We start from the raw sequence: 20,212 nt of genomic DNA, 5'->3' as shown, positions 1-20,212 counted from the left end.
TATTAAGGACTGAATATTTGATGTGTTTAGCTCTAAACTACTTACAACTGAAAAAAAACTAAAAGACCTGAAAATGTTAAACATAAACTCAGTTACATTTCAAGTTACAGAAACAGTTACAAAATACATTTTAAGACCAGTTAAAAACTATATTGAACTCAATTAAAAACTAAATATGTGCAGAATTTTGAATGTTTAATCCAAAAAAACCGTCAAATATCTAAGCGCGTAAAAATTCTGCAAAAGAAAAAAGAAAGAAAAGAGTCTTCCAAAAACTTAAAATATAAATATGTTTACTAATCTAGGTGTGCCGTGTTTCCTTTTTTATTTTAAATAGGGTAAAAATGAGCACACAAAAATTCTTTTAAAAAACTTCAGATATAACTGCCAAATTCCCCGTCACTTTTACATTCATCGCTTGGAAGAATCATCAACACAAGGGCGGCCAACTGAATCAGTGGGTATTGCTTACGCTCGTACCCGAAGTGCCACGCTCTTGCCCACCTGGCAAGCCCAGCTGCTAAGCACCGCGCACGCACCAAAGCTCTCTCCCACACTCTCTCGCCCCTTCCAGCCATCCAGCCATCCAGCTTTCAGCGCCACCCGAATAATCGTTACGCATACACAGCCGCCGAGCGAAAAGTGGGGGAAGTGGGGAAGCTTTCCAACGCTCCAACCGGCGTCAGTCTGTTGTCTTCCGCTCATTCGTTAACTCACTGCCAAAGTGGTAGCAAGAGAGAGTGGCTCCGACTCGAGATACACAGTTCTAGGTGCGTGTGTGTGCGCTGCTACCTGTTCTTTTGTTTGCTGTGTGTGCCTCCCCGATAAGGCCCTTGTCAATATTTTATCAAAATCGCAGACGAATTATATAACCCCGTGAACTATTGAATACATAATCGCCAAAAACGGCTTCCGACCAAATCTACTTTCCTGTATATGCAATATGTATGTGTACATAGTATAACTGAATGTTTGCTCATGCCCACATACGTAATACGTATGTACACACATACATATGCGCGGTGATACTTGTTTACCAGCGATAAGGTGTCGCAGTTAGGTCGCCAGCATCGGGCTGATAAGAACCAGCGAAGTGGAGCTTGCAAAGCACAAAACCCGATTCAGTTTCGGAACCCCACTCCAAGCGGTCGATTCCATTCATTCTGATAACACTTTTCACAGGCAAACCACGATCGCCCAATCATGAGCCCCCTCCCCCGAGTCAACATCGACCAGCCCAAATATGACCAGAATTCGTACCTAGGCAGAGCCAAGCACTTCTTCCTGCTGACCAACCCGCTCAACGTGTTGGCCTCCGCCGCCAAACTGGAGGAGGCCCGCCAAATCGTGCTGAAGTATCGGGCCGGTAAGGACGAAATACTGTACAATCAGTCAATTGCCTAATCCAACTCCAACCACCCAAGGCAAGGATGTGCCGGAGTGCAAGACCATCGACGACGTGTGGCGGGCCAAGTACCTGTACGATTCGGCCTTCCATCCGGAGACGGGCGAGAAGCAAATAGTCATTGGGCGCATGGCTGCGCAGATGCCCATGAACACATTCATTACCGGCGGTGAGTTCGGCAGTTCGGTTGTTTTTGGGGCTCAATTGGGACCGTTTGAACTATCTGCTTCCGCCCTGCTGCTGCTTAATTCGAGCACAATAACAGCGAGAACAATTTCCAGGCATGATGGCCTTCTACAAGAGCACGAGCGCCGTTGTCTTCTGGCAGTGGTGTAATCAGACGTTCAACGCGATCGTTAACTACACGAACCGATCGGGAACCTCGCCGATCAGCCAACCGTAGGTACCGATCCGTAGCAGCAGTTGCCCTTACTACTAAGTTCATCCCGCCTAGGCAACTGCTTACCTCGTACTGCCTGGCGACCAGCGGAGCCCTGGTCACGGCCTTGTCGCTCAACCGGGCCGTGAAGAACATGAACCCGCTCCTGGGCCGCCTGGTGCCTCTTGTGGCGGTGGGAGCGGCCAACTGCATCAACATCCCCTGCATGCGAATGCAGTAAGTAGACCGATTTATTAGCAAGTATTATCAGAAATGCTGTAGAAATGGACCGGGATAGGTAGATAATATTTTTACTGAAACTTCTCATTTCCCACTCACTTTGGCCTGTGTAATCTGCAGATTAAAGTAGAGCAGTCCGAATCTATATACCCTTGCCCATCTGCCTGTCTGCCGGCAACTCCAAGCTTATATACCCTTGCAGGCTTAAAATATGTCGAACAAAATACATAACGGCTAATAAAATCGGAGCTAAGACATTTTTTTGACAGCTATACGATATAGTCGTCAGATTTTGATGAACTTCAATTCGAAATTCAAGAGTCAGTAAAAAACTCTATATAAAATCTGTTTTCTCGAATCAATGGTTTTAAAAAATGTCATATTTTAAAAATCCTGCTCGTGGGATGAAAAAAAACGACTTTATCATTTTTTTCCCCCATGATTAATATATATATGGCAGCTATATTACATAGTTATCCGATTTTGAAAAAATGGAATTCTAAATTCAATAGTAGTTCAAAAAATGCCATCTGGAATAAATCAATTCGATCTGATCAAAAACAACAGCGTGAGAATTTTTTTTATTCTCTCGTATGGGAGCTATCTGATATAGTCGCCCGATCCGGCCCTTTCTAACTTATAGAGAGACAGGAGGACAGACGGACAGACGTACAGACGTTTTTTTTATTCAGATTATATTTATATAATCTTGATATTTATATCAAGACTATATTTACCTTATGTGGTCGGGGGTGTGTCCTTCACTGCGTTGCAAACTTCTGACTGAGATTATAATACCCTTTACTCTGGAAGGGTATAAAAGGAGACAACTCAACTCTATGAACGAATTTTTTTCTAACATCCTTAAATTTAACTTTATATGTATTTATTTACATATATTTTTATATGTATTTAATAAGCGTTTATAGGTATCCTAATAAGAAAGTATGTATAAGAAACGTAGTTAATGACAAACACAAAATCTGTATTTAATATATGTATGTCCGTAACCGATTTTTAAGTAGTTTAAAATTGTTGTTAATTTCATATTTTGTAACCGTTAGTTGGAAATCCTTATACTTTTTACAGTAACCTTGTAGTCCGAACATACGCTCATCATTCTATATATAAAAATTAATACTTATTTTCAAAAGTTACTTCTTAAAAAAGAGTATAAAGAAAACGGTAATCAAAAATGTCGCACAAATAAAAATATCCACATATATTTTTCAGAGAGCTGCAAAACGGAGTGGTACTACTGGATGAGAACAACAACGAAATGGGCATATCAAAAAAGGCAGCCGTCGTGGGTATCTCAGCCGTTATCCTGAGTCGAATCGCCATGGCCATCCCGGGAATGAGTAAGGGCACGCAGCACTCCCAAAAACAACCGGGGTCTTACGATTTTTACCTTTCATTTCAGCCCTCACGCCGATGCTTATGAACACACTAGAGAAGCGAGGATTCCTGGCCAAATACCCCCCGCTCCAATGCCCCCATCCAAACGCTCTTCTGCGGCTTCGTGCTGATCTTCGCCACGCCCCTGGGCTGTGCCTTCTTTAAGCAGCGGGCGGGCATCAAGGTGGACAGCCTGGAGACGGAGGTGCGTGACAGCATCAAAAAGAAACGCCCAGATCTGGACACCGTGTGGTTCAACAAGGGCCTGTGAGCCCGTCTGCAACTTACGAGCTTAAACAAGACAATATTGCTTGGTTGAGTCGCCTATTTATTTACTCACTTTGCATTTAATAGAATTTTGCCTATTAAGTTTTGTTTTAAATACTCATGAGATTATTCCTTTACAAAGCGAGACATCAGGGCATTCAATTATACAGCGTATTTGGTAGTGATTGTGTACAAGTAAAAGAAACCAAAAATAAATTCTGTTAACTGTTAAATTTGAATTGAGTTTCCAAACCGCGCTTCAAGTAAATGCCAACTCGCGTCAGGGCTGTTGACTATCGTTATCGACTATCTGGCGACGTCGGGCACAATCGTGGCTCGCGCATATCTAATTGCTGGTCGACTCAGCTCAGGCTCGGTTTTGTTTTTATTTAATTAAACTATAATTTAAATAGCTGTAAATAGCATATTTTGTTCAAAGTCGCTTTACAGAACCTATATCCATTAGTTAATAACCTTTTCAAAGCCGAAGAAAATCGAAGCGCGTTTTTCCAGGCCTTTTAATTTTGTGGAAAGAAATCGTAATTAAGGTGTGGTTAGATGTTTGTCTAAGCAAATCATCAACTAGGCTAGCTCTTGTCAAATACTATTGGGACGACTTCTTTAGTTATTGTCGATTTAAATTATTACAACTAAAGCTGTGCAGTGATGCTATTCAAGTGTTTTATTAAATAAAGTACGGTTACAGCTTCGATGCGGCTCACGACCACGCCTAAAACCACACACACACACACACACATACAAATACGTTGTCCAACACGCAATGGCTTACTAAATCTAACAAATTTGATTGACCAGTGATCGCCAGAATTGTTTACTTCGTACATATTTGTTTATTCCACTAGTCGATAAAAATAAACAAGAACATTTATTCGTTCTTCTGATTTTAGAAACAATCGAGTCCGTAGAAAAATGTGCCTTTAGTCTGCTTGGAGTCGATACCTGCAGAAGTGCCCACGCCATTCAGAGAAAAGAATATGTTACCAAAAATTGGCCTCCTGGCCGGACTTCTGGTGCTCCACGCAATTTGCCTAGCCACCGCCCAGTTGCCTGGGGGGACCTGCCTTCGGGCCAAGTGGATCCGGGACAACCCGTGCAGCAGCCACAAAGCTATCAGCCCAGCTACAACAAAGATTATTCGCCGCGGTACAACCCGCTATACACTGGGCAACAGCCGAGTCCGGAAACCAACCAGTACGAAAATCCCCTTCTCGACGGCCAAAGTCCTAACACCTATAAAGGGTACTACGATGGCCGGGTGGGATCTGGAGGCCTTGGCGGCAACGTGGTTGGCCCTGGCAACAACTTGGGCGGACTCGGTCCCCAGTACGATCCCTTCAACAGAAACAACATTGGCACAGCGGGGGTAAGCTACCGCGACGCCTATAGCGACGAGGACAACTTCTGCCCGGAGCACTGGGTCTCGTTTAGACAAACGTGCTACCGCTTCATTCGTTCGCCCAAACGCAACTGGGCCGAGGCCAAGAAGATCTGCAAGGCATACAACGCCGATTTGCTGAACGTGGACAATATTGAGAAACACGCGTTTATACTCAAAAACCTCATATTGCAAAACCAACGACAGAACCGATTCTTTATATCTGCCCGACAGACCGGCCCACTGAACTGGGTCAACGATGACAACACCCAGCTGGTGCAAATCGAGGATTCATTTTCAATGGATGAGAACGTGCCCTTGGAAAACGAGGACCTGCACGACAACAGATTCCTTGTTCAGAACGACCTTAACAACCGAAACCTCAACAATCCGAATCAGTTTTACAACTCCCTGCCAGGCAGCGTTAATCAGCGCAATCAAAATAACCTCCGCGGCTTCATAGGCATGTTGATTGTAGCGGCCCTCAAAAATGAATAGTTACCTAACCTTTCTCTCCCGCAGGTCCCAACCAGCCGTATGGCGACAATGGATATGTGCGCGATCGCGTTGTTTACGCCTTCTCCAAGAAAAGGGATCGCTGGATGTTTATGCCGGCGTACGAAATTGAGCTGAATCTTTTCATCTGCGAGTCTAAGGTTCTGTACAGCCCAGATAATGTCAACATAAAGTTAGACGACAAGCGTCCCTATTACTATGGACTGGATGTAACAGACATGGAACGCATACCCCGGGGACCCTATTTCGTAAAGCAGCCGAACGACACAATATTCGACGTAAACAAAAACCGTCTGATCAACGATGTAACTCTCAGCTGCTTGGCCGGCGGTTATCCCACGCCCTCGTACAACTGGTACCGCGAAGTGTACGTGAACGACACACTCGAGTACCAGAAGATCGATCCCCTGGCGCAGGATCGATACACCATATCGGGGGGGAACCTGATCATTTACGAGCCCAAACAGGCACTAGACCAGGGCGCTTACCATTGCGTGGCAGAAAACAAATTTGGCCGCATTCGGTCGGAAAGCGCGCACTTGAATTTCGGATTCATCATGGAATTCAACCTGAAACGCTCGGCTGAGACGAGTGAAATGAACTGGGGCAAATCGATATTCTGCGACCCACCGCAACACTATCCCGATGTTCGCTATTACTGGGCCCGCGACTATTTCCCCAATTTTGTGGAGGAGGACCAACGTGTTTTCGTCTCGCGTGACGGTGCTCTATATTTCTCGTTTATAGAAACCGTGGACAGGGCCAACTACTCCTGCACCGTGCAAACCCTTGTTTCGGACACCGGTCGCAATGGGCCATTTTTCCCGCTACGTGTGACGCCCAACAGCAATTATCAAGCACTTATATTTGCTAATACATTTCCGAAAGTCTTCCCAGAGGCGCCGGTGGCTGGTGATGAGATCCGGCTAGAGTGCATGGCTTTTGGTTACCCCATTCCGTCGTATAACTGGACGCGACAAGGCCTTCCTCTACAACGCAACGCGTACACAATGAACTATGGGCGCGTGTTGATCATCCAGAACGCGACAACTAACGACAACGGCGAGTACTCCTGTACCATCACCAATCCCCGCAAGACGCTGACAAAGAGCATATATATCAACATACAAATGCGGCCACAGTTCACCATTCCACTTAAAGACATGATCAAAGACTACAACAGCGACGTCACTTTTATATGCGAGGCATTCGCTATTCCTGACGCGAATTACACGTGGTACAAAAACGCAGAACGACTCGACCCCGCGACCATTAACCGGGACCGCTACATAATCCAAGACAATGTGCTCACCATTAAGTTCTTGGAAAAGGATAAGGACGAAGCAATGTACCAGTGCGGAGCCCAAAATCAACTGAAAACGTCATTCTCCTCAGCGCAGCTACGGGTGTTGTCTATGAAACCGTCTTTCAAAAAGCACCCCCTTGAGTCCGAGGTCTACGCTGTCTACAACGGCAACACCACAATTGTCTGCAACCCAGAGGCCGCTCCACGCCCAAAGTTCCAATGGAAGAAAGACGGTCAGGTTTTAGGCTCCGGTGGCCACCGGCGAATTCTGCCTAGCGGGACCTTGACAATTGCACCCACGTCACGCGACGATGAGGGAATTTACACTTGCATCGCATCAAACCAGGCCGGCACTGACGAATCTCATGCCCGCGTTATTGTTTTACGTAAGAAAGAAATTTATTTTTGCCAATGTTTTCAACTATCATGAGTTTAATTATTTGCAGAGGAAATCCGTTTCATTGAAACACCTCCGCAGCGCATAGTTGCAAAAGAACACGACTTAATCTTCTTGCATTGCGAAGCCGCATTCGATGAACTTCTGGATATTGCATATGTTTGGAAGCAAAATGGCGAAATCTTAAAGAACAACCATGACGGCACCGGACGTATTGTAAGTTTAATTATACCAAACCTGTGCTGCTGACCGCCACAATACCAAATATCTGCTTTACAGATTGTCGACTGGAACAGATTGACAGTGCATAACACCACAATGCGTGATGCCGGTGACTACGAGTGTGTGGTCAAGTCGGCGGTCAACGAGATAAGCAGCAAAACCAGCGTGTCTATTGAGGGAGCCCCAGGTGCTCCAGGCGGCGTTCAAGTCATACAGATTAGTAAGACAAAGGCCATCATTGAATGGGTCGATGGAGCGAACAACGGACGAGCAATCCGCTACTACAACATACTAGGCCGAACCAACTGGAACCGGACATGGGTTAATGTTTCCACTCACGTGCAGGCGCGAGAGGTGGATCGCTACACGTCGCGCCAGCAAGCAGAGGTGGTAAATCTAACTCCCTGGTCGGCCTACGAGTTCAGTGTGACCGCCGTAAACGATCTGGGAATTGGCACGCCTTCCGCCCCGTCGCCAATCTACAGCACATACGAGGACAAGCCCTACATTGCCCCGAGGAACGTGGGTGGCGGCGGCGGAAAAATCGGTGACCTAACGATTACTTGGGATCCGCTTTTGCCGCAAGAGCAGCACAGCCACGGCATACACTACAGGGTGTTTTGGAAACTAAAGGGCGCCATTGAATGGGCATCGGATGAAATTAGAAAACAGAAGAATATGGGCGTGGCAGTGGTTAATATTCCACTTAACAACTACTATACGGAGTACGAAGTCAAGGTGCAGGCCATCAACAACATTGGGAAGGGACCCGAAAGTGAAATTTCGGTCATCCACTCCGCCGAGGATATGCCGCAGGTTGCTCCCCAGAAGCCCATCGCGCTCGCCTACAACTCAACCTGCTTCAATGTCACCTGGCAGCCGATTGACATGTCACGTGAGAACATTCGTGGCAAACTCATTGGCCACAGGGTAAGGATGCCGGTCTACTTTTCATTACATATTAAAAAAATTTCTGCTTTAGTTGAAGTACTGGAAGACTACGCACCAGGAAGAAGATTCTGTTTACTACCTGTCACGTACCACAAGAAATTGGGCTTTGATCGTTGGTTTACAACCTGATACATACTACTTCGTCAAGGTCATGGCGTACAATGCGGCTGGCGAAGGACCCGAAAGTGAACGCTTTGAAGGTACGTTACGAAGACTTGAAAAAAAAAGAACTTTAAAAAACCTATACTCTTTTAATTTAATTTTTGTCAGAGCGCACATATCGAAAGGCGCCGCAGAAACCACCGTCTTCAGTCCACGTGTATGGAATAAACCCGTCGACGGTACGAGTTGTCTGGCGCTACGTGTCCCCATCCCAGGACGAGGAACCAGTTGAGGGTTATAAGGTAAGTCACTTGAACCAACCAGCTAAAACTTAACTAAATATCAACGTCCCACAATCTTTAGGTTCGCATTTGGGAAACGGACCAGAATATGATCACAGCCAACAACACCATAGTGCCGGTTGGACAAAAACTCGAGTCCTACATTAATACCCTCACGCCCGGAAAGAGCTACAATATGCGAGTCCTCGCCTTCAGCAACGGAGGAGATGGCCGAATGTCGAGCCCTACGTTGCGCTTCCAAATGGGCAAAACGACGCGCAATGCTGCAAATACCCGACACGGCCACAATATCAACACGGCGCTTGTCTTGAGCACATTGCTACTCATCACCACTTTTTTCTACACAAACCACTGAATGCAGCACAAATCAAGATGCATAAATTTAGGCAGTAAGAATATATTCTATACTAAGAAGTGACCTTATATAATAGTAAGAAGTGCAGCTGTAAAACAAAAACATTCCGTTCGTGCTCCTTTTTAAGCTCCCTAACTCATGTAAATGCAATTCCGTCCATTTTCTAGAATTTTTTAAAACAAATAAATTTGTATCTTTCCAAAAATATATGTTATTAGGGGATTTAAAAGTATGTATTTATTTAAAAACAATATCCGCTTAGCTTAGTTGGGAAAAAAGAACACGGTCTCGCAAAATAGATTATCATCATCATCATTTTGTGGCACCTTGTATCTGTCAGTCAGGACCTCGAATGCGCAGTTCTTCTTTTTATACCCTTGAGGGATTAGAGTTTTGGACAGACCATTGCAACGTATTGCCACCCTGTAAAATGAGTAGCCATGTCGGTCTCAGTTTAAAAACTGATTTTATGTTTTCTATCCGTATTCGTGTTTATGTATTCATTATTATATATCCACATCAAATTGGAAGATCTTTTATATTCTAGAAATAAATTCAATCAAAATTTAATGAATATGCAAAATAAAAATCTTATTCACGCAAATTGGCGAGAGAAGGTTCATATGGTCAGTAGGGTATAAAAGTAGCCACTATATTTTGAAACCAAAATTGTCTTCATTTAGGGCAGCCAAACAACATACATACATATAAATTAAATTTTATATTTTAATATATTTAAAGTAAAAACTAAAATGTTTTTAAGGTATTAGTTAAGCTCCATATTCCAAAAATTATGCTTGTCTGATAAAAAAAACAATATTGTCATTTTTTTTCCGTTAATTCTATATAGATTTTGAAGAGATATATGAACAAACGTCGAAAAAATTGGAAATTTTATAGAAAAGTCGTTGTTTATACATAGCTTCGATGTGGTTTAGCCTCTGTATGTATTTGGTTCGACATATTTGATGGCTGCAAGGGTATATAAGCTTCGGTTTGCCGAATTACTAAATTATTTAAAGGACCTATTCGGATAATAACATAACTAATGATTAAACCTTTACGAACTTCACATCCTTTATTTAAAATTTCTAAGAATGCTTTAGTAGATTTACCAGCTCCAATTAATATTTTTTCTTGATATATATATTTTTCGATCTTTCCTACAGCAGCTATATAATGTAGTTGTCCGATTTTAATGAAATTTAATTTGAAATTCGTTGGTAGTTAAATTCTGAAATGATTTTCATATTTTCTTTTATTTAATTCTCAGTCTTGAATTATTTTTAAGCTCAGATAAATGTACCTAAATTAAAATAGGTACTTCCTTGCTAGGGAATAAACACAAGTTCACTCCAATGGATATAAATAAAATTTGTGAATAAGAATATAAATAAACTATTAGCCATTCCTCAAAACCTCAAATGGGTTTGTTTCTATTTTATAATAATTTTTAGGGTTGAAACTAATAGTTAAGTAAGACCGTCTCCAGTAACATATTTTAATGCAATAGATTTCGATCTTTGCTTAAACTAGATGCTTGCGATTTATTGTGAGTGACATTCAAAAAATGTTTTAAATTTTTGATGTACCATTGATCTAAGATCGACACCAATCGTCTTCAGATTATTTGCTGTTAATCGATAGATAACGCGACAAAACGATACGCAGCCCTATAAAGTATGGCTGCAACTCTTTAATTTCGGGAAATTCCTGGGCACACCGATAGTATCGAATAATCGTCAAGTTTGTTTCAGCTCTACCAGCAAAAGCCTAAAGCTGAGTATATGCAAACATGGTTTTATAACACACATGTTCTCAGGACATCTACAAGTTAAACTATCGATTCGCCTAAGCACACGCCCTTCCGTGAAGAAATCCGGTAGCTAGGTGAGCATTATGGCCAAGGCGAACGGCTGGAACGGAGTGCAGGTGAACGGGAGCTGCGCCCCCATATGCTCCTCGAAGTACTCGCGCAGCACTGAACTGCGACGCGTCGAGGACAACGACATCTACCGGCTGGCAAAAATCCTAGACGAGAACGCCTGCTGGCGCAAACTCATGTCGATAATACCCAAGGGCATGGATGTGCAGGCCTGCAGCGCCGCCGGGGGCCTTAATTTTCCGGTGGCCATGAGAAATGGATTCAAGTACACGTCGCAGGACGTATTTCAGATCGACGAGGCTGCCAATCGGCTGTCCCCCGACCAGAGCAAGTCCCAGATGATGATCGACGAGTGGAAGACCTCCGGTAAACTCAACGAACGACCCACTGTGGGTGTTTTACTCCAGCTGCTGGTGCAAGCGGAGCTCTTCAGCGCGGCGGACTTTGTTGCTCTGAACTTTCTAAATGGTGAGTCCGTCTGTCTCTTCGTCGTGCTAAAATGTTAACCTGTGGCTGCCTTAGAATCTACACCTGATCGGCCGGCAGAGGGCCCCGCAGCACCTATAAGCCTGGACGAGGACATGGATGTGGACAACGAGGGCCTGAGTCCCAGCTTCCAGCCGACCACTGCCACCCTTGGGACTCCCCAGGGCAGCGTTGGCCTAAACTTGGACACCTTCGAAAAACACATGGTGGCGCGAGACAAGAGTGTACCGCAGCCATCCAGGGAGGCCAGTCCTGTATTCCCACTCGGACCCACTACAAGTTCCAGCGCAGCTAGCACAGCTGGCAACGTAGGTGCTCCGCCGTTGGCGGCCACCCCAAACATTCCCAATCTGACAATTCTCAATCTCAACGAACAAATGCAGGAACGCCTGCAGCCGCGTCCGCAGAACATTCCCAATCTGTCCATACTTCATGGCGATTCAACGACAACGGCGTCGACTTCCTTGGCCAATTCAAGCAGCCGAGCCACTTCCGCAGAAGCGCCAAACATACCGCGGATCACGCTTTTAATTGACAACTCTGTCGAGAAGGATCCCCATTCAATTCAAGCTTTAGAGAAAGCTGCAAAGGCCACGACGCCTACAGTGAACACAAACAATTTACCTATGATAAGCGCTTTAAATATAAATAATGACAATGGGGAGACCTCTCACCCAGATAGCAACAGCACCACAAGCAGCTTAAGCAACGATGAAGACGATAATGATGATGATGATGATGAAGAGGGTGAAGGAGAGTACGCGGATGCCTCCCTGCCAAATACAAGCAACTCGGAGCAGCAGAATTCAAACAATGACTCCAGCCTGACAACAGTCACTGGTACGAGCGGTGATAACAGCTTCGAAATGACCAACGACTCCAGCTCGACCTCAAACGATGATTATGCTTGCAACATTCCGAACTTGAGTGAACTGCAGCAGTAGATAAAAGCGATGCCCATCTACGGATATGTTGTCCACGATCCAGACATTCCGTTAGCCACTTTGGATTAAGTTATAATTTTATAACCCCGCATGTATTTATACGGTTGCCGATATCGAGAGATGAGAGATGGAGATGAAGACCTTTTTAAAGTATGCATATTGTGTAAGGTCCAACTAGAATCTAAGATTCAGGGCAAGCTTTCGAGGTACTATTGATTCGTTGTCCATATCACGGCTACTGACACAGTCCATGACAAGTACGGCAATATTAAATATTTCCGTTTCAAGAAAGCCATATGTATGTAACCAAATAACCAATTCTAAACGATTTTGTATGTCTTACAAAATACTCTTTTATTTTCTAGTATAAATATACATTAACGAAAAATGGTTTTCAGTGACGGCTTTTTTATTTCGTTATGGTTAAGGTATTCTAGGGCTAGAAGTACATTGTGGGGTAAAAATATAAATAAATGTTGCAGTGGGGCAGTTGTTAAAGCTATCAAGATAGATAATATCTATATAGATATATGATGTATATGTATATGTATAATAATGTCAAATGTCATATACATATATGATATAATATTCCGATATTTATAAAAATAACTTTTTAATATCATATTATCGTAAAATTATATACATACATACTGTATTTGTCAAAATACAAAAAGTAGTCTTGATCTTGCCTGTTGTCCACATGAACGTAGAAATCTCAGGAGCATGATTTTATTTTTAGGTGAACATGCCAACCAAAAGTCTTAATCCTAAAAATACGTGTATATTTTAAAACACCTTTTACCCCATATTTTTGTTTAGTATCACCATCTGAGTCAGTTGGGCTGCCCCAGGACGGCCGGCATCGGTCGATCATACAGCTACGAAGGGGACTAGTTATCTTTAAAAATGTATAACATTAAAAAAAAGAAAGACTTGCCGAAGCTTACATACCCTTACAGTTAGAAATTAAGTGTATTAAACGACTAGACACATCACAAATCTCTAGTTTTAAAACGTTGTTCCTATTGTTAGTTCGACCCTTTATTAAAAGGTGTACTTTACCGTTCTTAATTTTAATGGCAGCTATATTATACAGTAGTCCAATCTTTTTATAAAAACTTTTTAGCATTTGTTGTGGTAATGCATAAAGGCAAGAATGGTTAACGACATTGAAATTTTGAAAATTTTTGAGTAGCTAAATATATAACATAGCCTTCCGGTTAATTAATTTTGCAATTCAATTCAAATATCATTTTGTTTTGCTACTATTTATTATACTCTTTATAATACCCTCTTATATTTTCAGTCAGAAGTTTTCAACGCAGTGAAGGAGACACCTCAGACCACATAAAGTTTATATATTCTTGATCAGCATCAGGATCAGAATCGAAATACGTCTGAACGTCTGTCCGTCTTTCAGTCTTTATAAGTTGAAACAGGACAGATCGGGCGACTATATAGGATAGCTCTCATAGGAGAGATTGAAAAAAAAATCTCACTCCATTGTTTTTGACCATAACGACTTTATTTCTTCCAGATGGTGTTTTTTACCTACGACCGAATTTCGAATTAGGTTTTTATCAAAATCAGATAACTATATCATATAGCTGCCAAAGGAAATATAGAAAAATATATAAATAATAATGGCAAAAAATATAATGACGTAGTTTTTATATTCCACGAGCAGGAATTAAACCCTTGAACCAAGAAAAAAAAATTCATTAAAATCAGACAACTTTATCATATAGCTGCCATAGGAAAGATCGTAAAATCTACTCAGACAATCAAGATTTTTGGAATTTAGAGTTTTTTACGACTCTTGAATTTCGAATTAAATTGTATAAAAATCGGCCGTCTTATCATATATAGCTGTTATATAAACAACGTCGAAAATATGTAAAATTAATGTAAAATTCGTCGACATTTTCGATGTCTGCAAGGGTATATACGCTTCGGCTTACCGAAGCTAGCTTCCTTTCATGTTTTATATAGATTTTTCTTTCTTATGGCATCTATACAATATAGTCTTCGTATTTCCACGATATTCATTTCGTAACTCAAGGGTCGTTAAAAAATGTCATCTGCCAAAAATTGTGCATGTATAATAAAACACCTAAACATTTTATTTTTATCAATATATATACATAGTTTTTAAATACTCCTTTATTTAAAAAAAAAAATATTTTTTATTGTATATTATACAGCTGCCATTAAAAAATTAAACAAAAATGGGAATCTCATTTAAAATTCAATGTTTATCCCACGTTATAATTGACATCAAACAAACAATAAAAACATTCTCCAAAGATTCAAAATTATTTCGAACTTTGAACGTTTTTTCTTGATCTTACACAAACTTTGTTTTTGAGCTAACCTAACAGTAATAAAAATATAATTGATTTCATAATTTTTTCTTCTAGCAATTAGAGCTTTAAGAAAATTATGCTTGTTAACTTATTAAAAATTGTAAAATCTCAGATCCCTATAAAAAGAAATTAAAATCCGACGAACATAGGAGTATATTGTGAGATCTACTTTTAAAATCGATAGTTGACTTTAGAACAGCGATTGTAACAAAACATCGGCGGTGGCAGGTTCCCCTTTTATCGATACTATCGATGGTCTGTCTGCTGTTGCAACAACAACAACAGCAGCACAAAAAGAATAACAACAGCGGCCAAATCTTTATTGGGCACCTAGGTCAACTTGTTTACTTAAATTTTACCAAAATTATTCGCAACATGGACGAGTCGGAACTGCTATTTAACCTGTTCTACTTCCTGCTGTGCATGGTCATTATCTACCCACCGGAGGAGTTCCAACGCCTGGGCTTTACAATTGAGCAGTTGTTCGCTCGGTTTCTGGGCGAGGAGTACCTCGATTTTGTGGGCTACCACCTGCGTCGTACCTCGCTGAACCTTTTCGTGCACTCCTGCCTGCCGTTTTCCTACTTTCTCATCCATAGGCTTAAGTTCTCCGTCTTCGCCACCCAGGAGCCTCTTGAGGACTCGGACCTCGACCCGGACTTCCCAATGCCCCAAGAGGCGGTGGCATTTAAAACGCTTACGTGGAAAACCGCCCAGAGGTTCAGTGTGCTTGCGGTTTTAGCCGTGCCCGCCCTCATCTTCAACTGGCATCAGCAGAACTGGCGCCGACACCCAATTTGCAAAACGCTCTCTAAGTATTCGAACTCGCCGGGAAGCTATGGTGCCGTGGCCAGCGATATTGGCACCGAGTTCCGACGACCGGAAATCTACAAAAAGAAACTCAACTCAATTAGCACTGTGATTGCCACCCAGAACTGGATTATCAAGACTACCATGTACAATGTCCACTTCGCCCATCAGAGCAACACCTCGCTCAGCGTTGCTAAAGTGAGTTAACTACAATCTTCGATGTGTGGTGTTAGCTTAAATATCTACCCTGTAGGCGGAAACGTACAATATATCGCATCATGACCAGAACGACACTCTGCAGATGATTAGCATAATTGTGCGGCCGATGAGGCAGGGCGTGAGCGACTTTCACATACGAATAAATGCCTTGGAGTTTAGGAACCTCGAGGACCGCGTGCGACGTCCCATCGCCATTCCCTCCAACATCCAGTTTCACCGCAACGTGATCGACCGTTTTGTGGATGTGTTTAAGACGCAGGTCGCTCTTAATCCTGTTTTTCAGGCAGATGCCACTACGGATAAGTGCTTCGCTTGCATGCTAAACGAACCAAACACCAAGATCCACAAGCAGTGTGCCGACCTAGATCGCAATGGCGCTCCTCTTGCCGAGGGGGCGTGCTGCTCTAACTGCTACTGCCGGCCCATGTGGTGCGTAGAGTGCCTTGCGCGGTGGTTCGCTGCTCGCCAAACAGACGTGGATCGCGAGGTGTGGTTGGAGCAGAAGTGCACCTGCCCCATGTGCAGGGCCAAGTTTTGTGTGCTTGATGTCAGCTACATCAGACCACAAGTCGACCCAAGAGCCCCTACTCAGTACCGCGGATCGGAAGATGAGGCTGGTGAAGCCACGTGATTTACGACTGTTAAATTTAATTAAACGACTTTTAAATCGAACCTGGTTCTTTATTGGTCTGATTTATATATAATCATTATCACTACAATAAGACGTAAGATTCATAGCTACGAACTTAAAATATGCATACTAATTAGTGCAATTATCACGTTTTAATACTTTACCAATGTAAGCAAGCTAATGTACAGTATATACTATTATGACTTAAGTACAATTGATCTAAGCAAGAAAAGGGTCTTGTGCTAAATATGCCTCACTTAACATTAAATCAAGTTGAATCAAGAGCCGTCAAGTGAACTTGTCTTCCCAGCGCTTCGTAGTCAATCGCTGTGCGAATGTCCTATTTATGTATGTCTTTCCGCTTCCCTCTCTTTCTTGTCCTCTCAATTTGATAAAATAAAGCGTCATGCTAAGTTATATACATAATCATGATAAATGGGTATGTGTACATTATAAGGAGAATACATAGTAGTAGTAGTAGCCTATAAATTCGTTTCGTAAAAACTCTTATAGCTTTCCACTTGGACCCTATGGCTTCTTGCCTGAGTACCTGCGGTCGTCATCAATCCTGTCGTAGAAGGGCCGGCGGTTTTAGTCGAGTTGCAACTTGAGACCTACAACAGAAGATGTTGTACATTTTAAAAACGTGTATTAATCAGACACACGTGTAGTTTATATATAAAGTATTGCAAAGCTGATATTCATTAACACCAAATTCAAATTGGACTTGCATGACTATTTCATTCTATCAACGCATTTACATACGTAACTCAATAAGATCTGTAAATGGGCAATACAAGGAGTGCTTTAAAACTTATTTTCGAAGTACATAGCTAGAAGGCTTGAAAACCCTATTTTAGGCTATCCTCATTGCCAACTGACCACATCATTTATGTGTACTTTTGCTTCTCGGCGTCACCTGCTTTTGGCTTTAATGTGGCTCCTGGGTATAGTATGTATGTATGTATAGTATGAAGTTTCCAAGGAGGTGTGTTTTTTGTTTTTGGGTGAACAAGCTAAGCAAAGCTCGCAAGTATAAACATACACGTAAATATATACATACATACATATATACATATGTATGCACAAATATGGGTACATAGTATATTGATCTTCCAGACGACTAAAACGCTTTGTTATTGCGCTTGCTTTTGTTTACTTTCTGTACTTTCGGTTCGCAATTTATTTTTCATTTTGGCTTTTGATAAACTTGTTTCGCAAAAAGAACAAAACCAAAAGGAAGCTCTACGTTTTGAAATGCGTTTTATACATTTTTTTTATGGAGCCTTTGTCTTAAGCTATTTTAAAATATACCGCTTTTACTGATTTTTCGCCATTTTACGTCTAATCTGTTTTAACGTGAACAAGCTAAAAGTTCCTTTTACAATCTAATCTAATCATACATATATGAGGGGTTTCTTTACATATAAATCTGTGCAAAATTTTTCCTACAAGGCCAAAGTACAGGAACAACAGTTTTGATTGAAATTTCACCCTTGGGACTTTTAAACAACCTTTTGGCTATTCATCTGTTGCTAATGCTGACCAAGACTATATCGGTATGTGCATTGCAGGAAGGGGAAATAGTTAGTAGCATAAAAAAGAAAGTCCTGTTTACTGGCTTAATTATACGACAAGGGAACCATGTTCACATATTGTTTGTATTTTCGATGACAAATGTATGTAACTAGAATAAGTTTAATATTATCCCAACAAAACCCACTTCCGTTCTGCTAATAGGCGTTTCCCACCTTGCCACGATCAATACCCCAAACCAAACTATAAATTGTGCAGATTGCCATCGTAGATAGCTCATAGAAATCGCTCACAAATCACGAACCTAAATTGTAGTTCGCAATTACTATACTACTGCTTACTAGTATTTGTTAGATAGTCCGATGCGATAATGACAATTTGCAAAACCAGAGCTAGGCACCTTTTCAATGTCCTTCGGAGATCCTGCGTCAAAGAGCTTGCCGTCGACCGCATCCCGTTTCTTATTCTTCGACCGGAAGCGTCCAGATCGCGAGATGGAGAAGTTGCGCCACTGGTGGCCGTACTCGCACCGCGTTTCCTCCTCGCTAATCACACTGTCCAGGTAGTGGATCGTCGGCTCGTGGGCGGCTGACACTGCGTTGCTCATGACTGCCAGTGCTGATTGCTAATGGTGATTCGAGTGAGCTTGGATGCGACCTCTTCCGATACTGCCTGATAACGCCGGCCACTGCCGATGGCCGATAGCCGAACCCGCACTTCCACTGCTGCTATTAGCACAGACCTCTTTGTTTGGGCTGCGTTCGTGGCCGCTCGTAGTTCCCGTGGAGCGTGTTGTGTGTGACTGCGGCCAAGTTCCCGGCTCCGTTGCCACCAACCGAACCGAAATGACAGTCACCCGACGATTCCCGCCACAGCGCTTCGTCACAAAGAACAATCGCAGCCCCTGGAGGCGCAGCGGCGAAGAGCGAGGTCAGCGAAACTCTTTCCAGACCGTGTGATTTTGCTCCTGAAGGCCCGAACAGGTGAGCCAGGCCCACACAACCGCAACCGCTTGCCAAACACACACACACACCTGTATGTGTGCACACAAGTGCGAGCGTATGGCCATCAGTGCTGGCAGATACACCTGTTGAAGCTGTTGATACGTTCGCCAAGGTGAACCCTAATAAGTAAGACACATAATTGCCGAAGAGAAATTATCTTTCCTAGACTCGAATAAACTTTAAACAGTCTTTTTAAGTTAGATATATTAACAGTTACAACAAATAATAAAATATATGTTGAATACTGTGATTTGAGCTTATTCTTCTCAAACCTAAAGGCATTGACAGATGCCATATGTACGTTCAATAAATATTAAAAAGTTTTTCAATTTAAGGTAATTTATTTTTCCCATAAGTTCATGCCTAAATACATAGAAAGGAAAATCTGTAAACGGACGAGTGTTAGCCTGAAAGTACATAAGAATCATAGGGTAAAACGTTTTGAGAACTTTTAATTCTATCTACATAGAAAGTAAAAAAAGTTGTTAAATGTTTTACAAAATTAGTAACGTTTTTCACAAGCACTGTAATTAGTTGCTCAACTTATTTTAGACTATAGTAAATTTTTTGAAAAAATCGCAACTAGCTTTGGCTTAATCGCCCAAAAGCTAAAACGGCATCACAGACCGCCGGCAGATTTCGGTTGGTATATGACAAGTTGGTGGTGTGCGTTGGTGAACAAACTTTGTCAATCTTTTCAATACCCTGACCAAAATCGCAATGTAAAGAAAACATAAAGTAGTTTCCCTGTTTTTCATTACACTTGCCTTTGGTTTTTTTTTTAATCAACAAACTCCTTTAGTTTCAATAACGGCCACATATTTAAAATGCCAACGTGTTTTACGCACATTTTCTGGAAAAATGTGTTGATGTTAAGGGCATCGGAAAGTCAATGCTGAGCAATGTTGATAATCATCGTATTTTAGCGTATCTTACTCTATACCTGTACTCCCAATGATAAGCGCAAATAGACAAAACAAACACATAAGTTGCTAACAATTATAAATGATTAGATCGCTTTTTGGAGCATTCACTTCGCACAGTTCTATAACAGTATATTTTGTCTTCGCTGCATAAGAACCAAACTGAAAATGT

The 20,212-nt window shown here is 42.1% G+C and overlaps 5 protein-coding genes across 7 annotated transcripts; 4 read left to right on the top strand and 1 right to left on the bottom strand.

The window, feature by feature from the left end:
- The first annotated feature begins 839 nt into the window (after positions 1 to 839).
- LOC108098565 (sideroflexin-1-3) lies at positions 840 to 3,922 on the top strand. Its single transcript, XM_017201579.2, is given in 8 exon segments — positions 840 to 945; positions 1,183 to 1,366; positions 1,425 to 1,574; positions 1,687 to 1,804; positions 1,860 to 2,021; positions 3,258 to 3,385; positions 3,448 to 3,503; positions 3,505 to 3,922. Coding segments are annotated over 8 exon segments (996 nt in total). The 5' UTR covers positions 840 to 936; the 3' UTR covers positions 3,694 to 3,922.
- A 94-nt stretch (positions 3,923 to 4,016) lies between these two features.
- Positions 4,017 to 9,441, top strand: LOC108098563 (contactin). The gene is given in 9 exon segments (XM_017201575.2): positions 4,017 to 4,237; positions 4,598 to 4,759; positions 4,762 to 5,548; positions 5,608 to 7,293; positions 7,354 to 7,520; positions 7,584 to 8,456; positions 8,509 to 8,677; positions 8,748 to 8,881; positions 8,943 to 9,441. Coding segments are annotated over 8 exon segments (4,185 nt in total). The 5' UTR covers positions 4,017 to 4,237; positions 4,598 to 4,684; the 3' UTR covers positions 9,237 to 9,441.
- Positions 9,442 to 10,961: 1,520 nt separating this feature from the next.
- Positions 10,962 to 12,948, top strand: LOC108098564 (protein Tube). 2 transcript variants are annotated; one of them, XM_017201578.2, is made up of 3 exons: positions 10,962 to 11,589; positions 11,644 to 11,915; positions 11,991 to 12,948. In XM_017201578.2, the coding sequence occupies exons 1-3, from the start codon at positions 11,136 to 11,138 to the stop codon at positions 12,549 to 12,551; spliced, it is 1,287 nt and encodes a 428-aa protein (XP_017057067.1). In that variant the 5' UTR covers positions 10,962 to 11,135; the 3' UTR covers positions 12,552 to 12,948. The 2 variants fall into 2 exon arrangements, with proteins under 2 accessions (XP_017057067.1, XP_017057066.1); XM_017201577.2 differs by having other exon boundaries at positions 11,644 to 12,948.
- Positions 12,949 to 15,189: 2,241 nt separating this feature from the next.
- Positions 15,190 to 16,859, top strand: LOC108098633 (E3 ubiquitin-protein ligase TM129). Its single transcript, XM_017201707.1, has 2 exons — positions 15,190 to 15,925; positions 15,981 to 16,859. The coding sequence occupies exons 1-2, from the start codon at positions 15,293 to 15,295 to the stop codon at positions 16,575 to 16,577; spliced, it is 1,230 nt and encodes a 409-aa protein (XP_017057196.1). The 5' UTR covers positions 15,190 to 15,292; the 3' UTR covers positions 16,578 to 16,859.
- On the bottom strand, positions 16,607 to 19,290 carry LOC108098634. Of its 2 annotated transcripts, none has more exons than XM_017201708.2 (2): positions 18,514 to 19,266; positions 16,607 to 17,191 (listed from the first exon to the last, which is right to left on the bottom strand). In XM_017201708.2, the coding sequence occupies exons 1-2, from the start codon at positions 18,718 to 18,720 to the stop codon at positions 17,060 to 17,062; spliced, it is 339 nt and encodes a 112-aa protein (XP_017057197.1). In that variant the 5' UTR covers positions 18,721 to 19,266; the 3' UTR covers positions 16,607 to 17,059. The 2 variants fall into 2 exon arrangements, with proteins under 2 accessions (XP_017057197.1, XP_017057198.1); XM_017201709.2 differs by having other exon boundaries at positions 17,098 to 17,191; positions 18,455 to 19,290.
- Positions 19,291 to 20,212: the final 922 nt, after the last annotated feature.

The sequence above is a fragment of the Drosophila ficusphila genome, unplaced genomic scaffold (genome assembly GCF_018152265.1).
Source record: "Drosophila ficusphila isolate 14025-0441.05 unplaced genomic scaffold, ASM1815226v1 contig_791, whole genome shotgun sequence".
NCBI classification, from domain to species: domain Eukaryota; kingdom Metazoa; phylum Arthropoda; class Insecta; order Diptera; family Drosophilidae; genus Drosophila; species Drosophila ficusphila.
The sequence above is the reverse complement of the archived record's forward strand: the minus strand, read 5'-3'. Positions and strand labels throughout refer to the sequence as shown.

Coding starts and splice junctions, on each gene's coding strand:
- LOC108098564 (XM_017201577.2), top strand. CDS start 11,136: ATGGCCAAGGCGAACGGCTGGAACGGAGTGCAGGTGAACGGGAGCTGC. Junction 11,590..11,643: donor TGCTCTGAACTTTCTAAATG/GTGAGTCCGTCT, acceptor TGGCTGCCTTAG/AATCTACACCTGATCGGCCG.
- LOC108098633 (XM_017201707.1), top strand. CDS start 15,293: ATGGACGAGTCGGAACTGCTATTTAACCTGTTCTACTTCCTGCTGTGC. Junction 15,926..15,980: donor CCTCGCTCAGCGTTGCTAAA/GTGAGTTAACTA, acceptor TCTACCCTGTAG/GCGGAAACGTACAATATATC.
- LOC108098634 (XM_017201708.2), bottom strand. CDS start 18,720: ATGAGCAACGCAGTGTCAGCCGCCCACGAGCCGACGATCCACTACCTG. Junction 17,192..18,513: donor CTCCGAAGGACATTGAAAAG/GTGCCTAGCTCT, acceptor CTTCTGTTGTAG/GTCTCAAGTTGCAACTCGAC.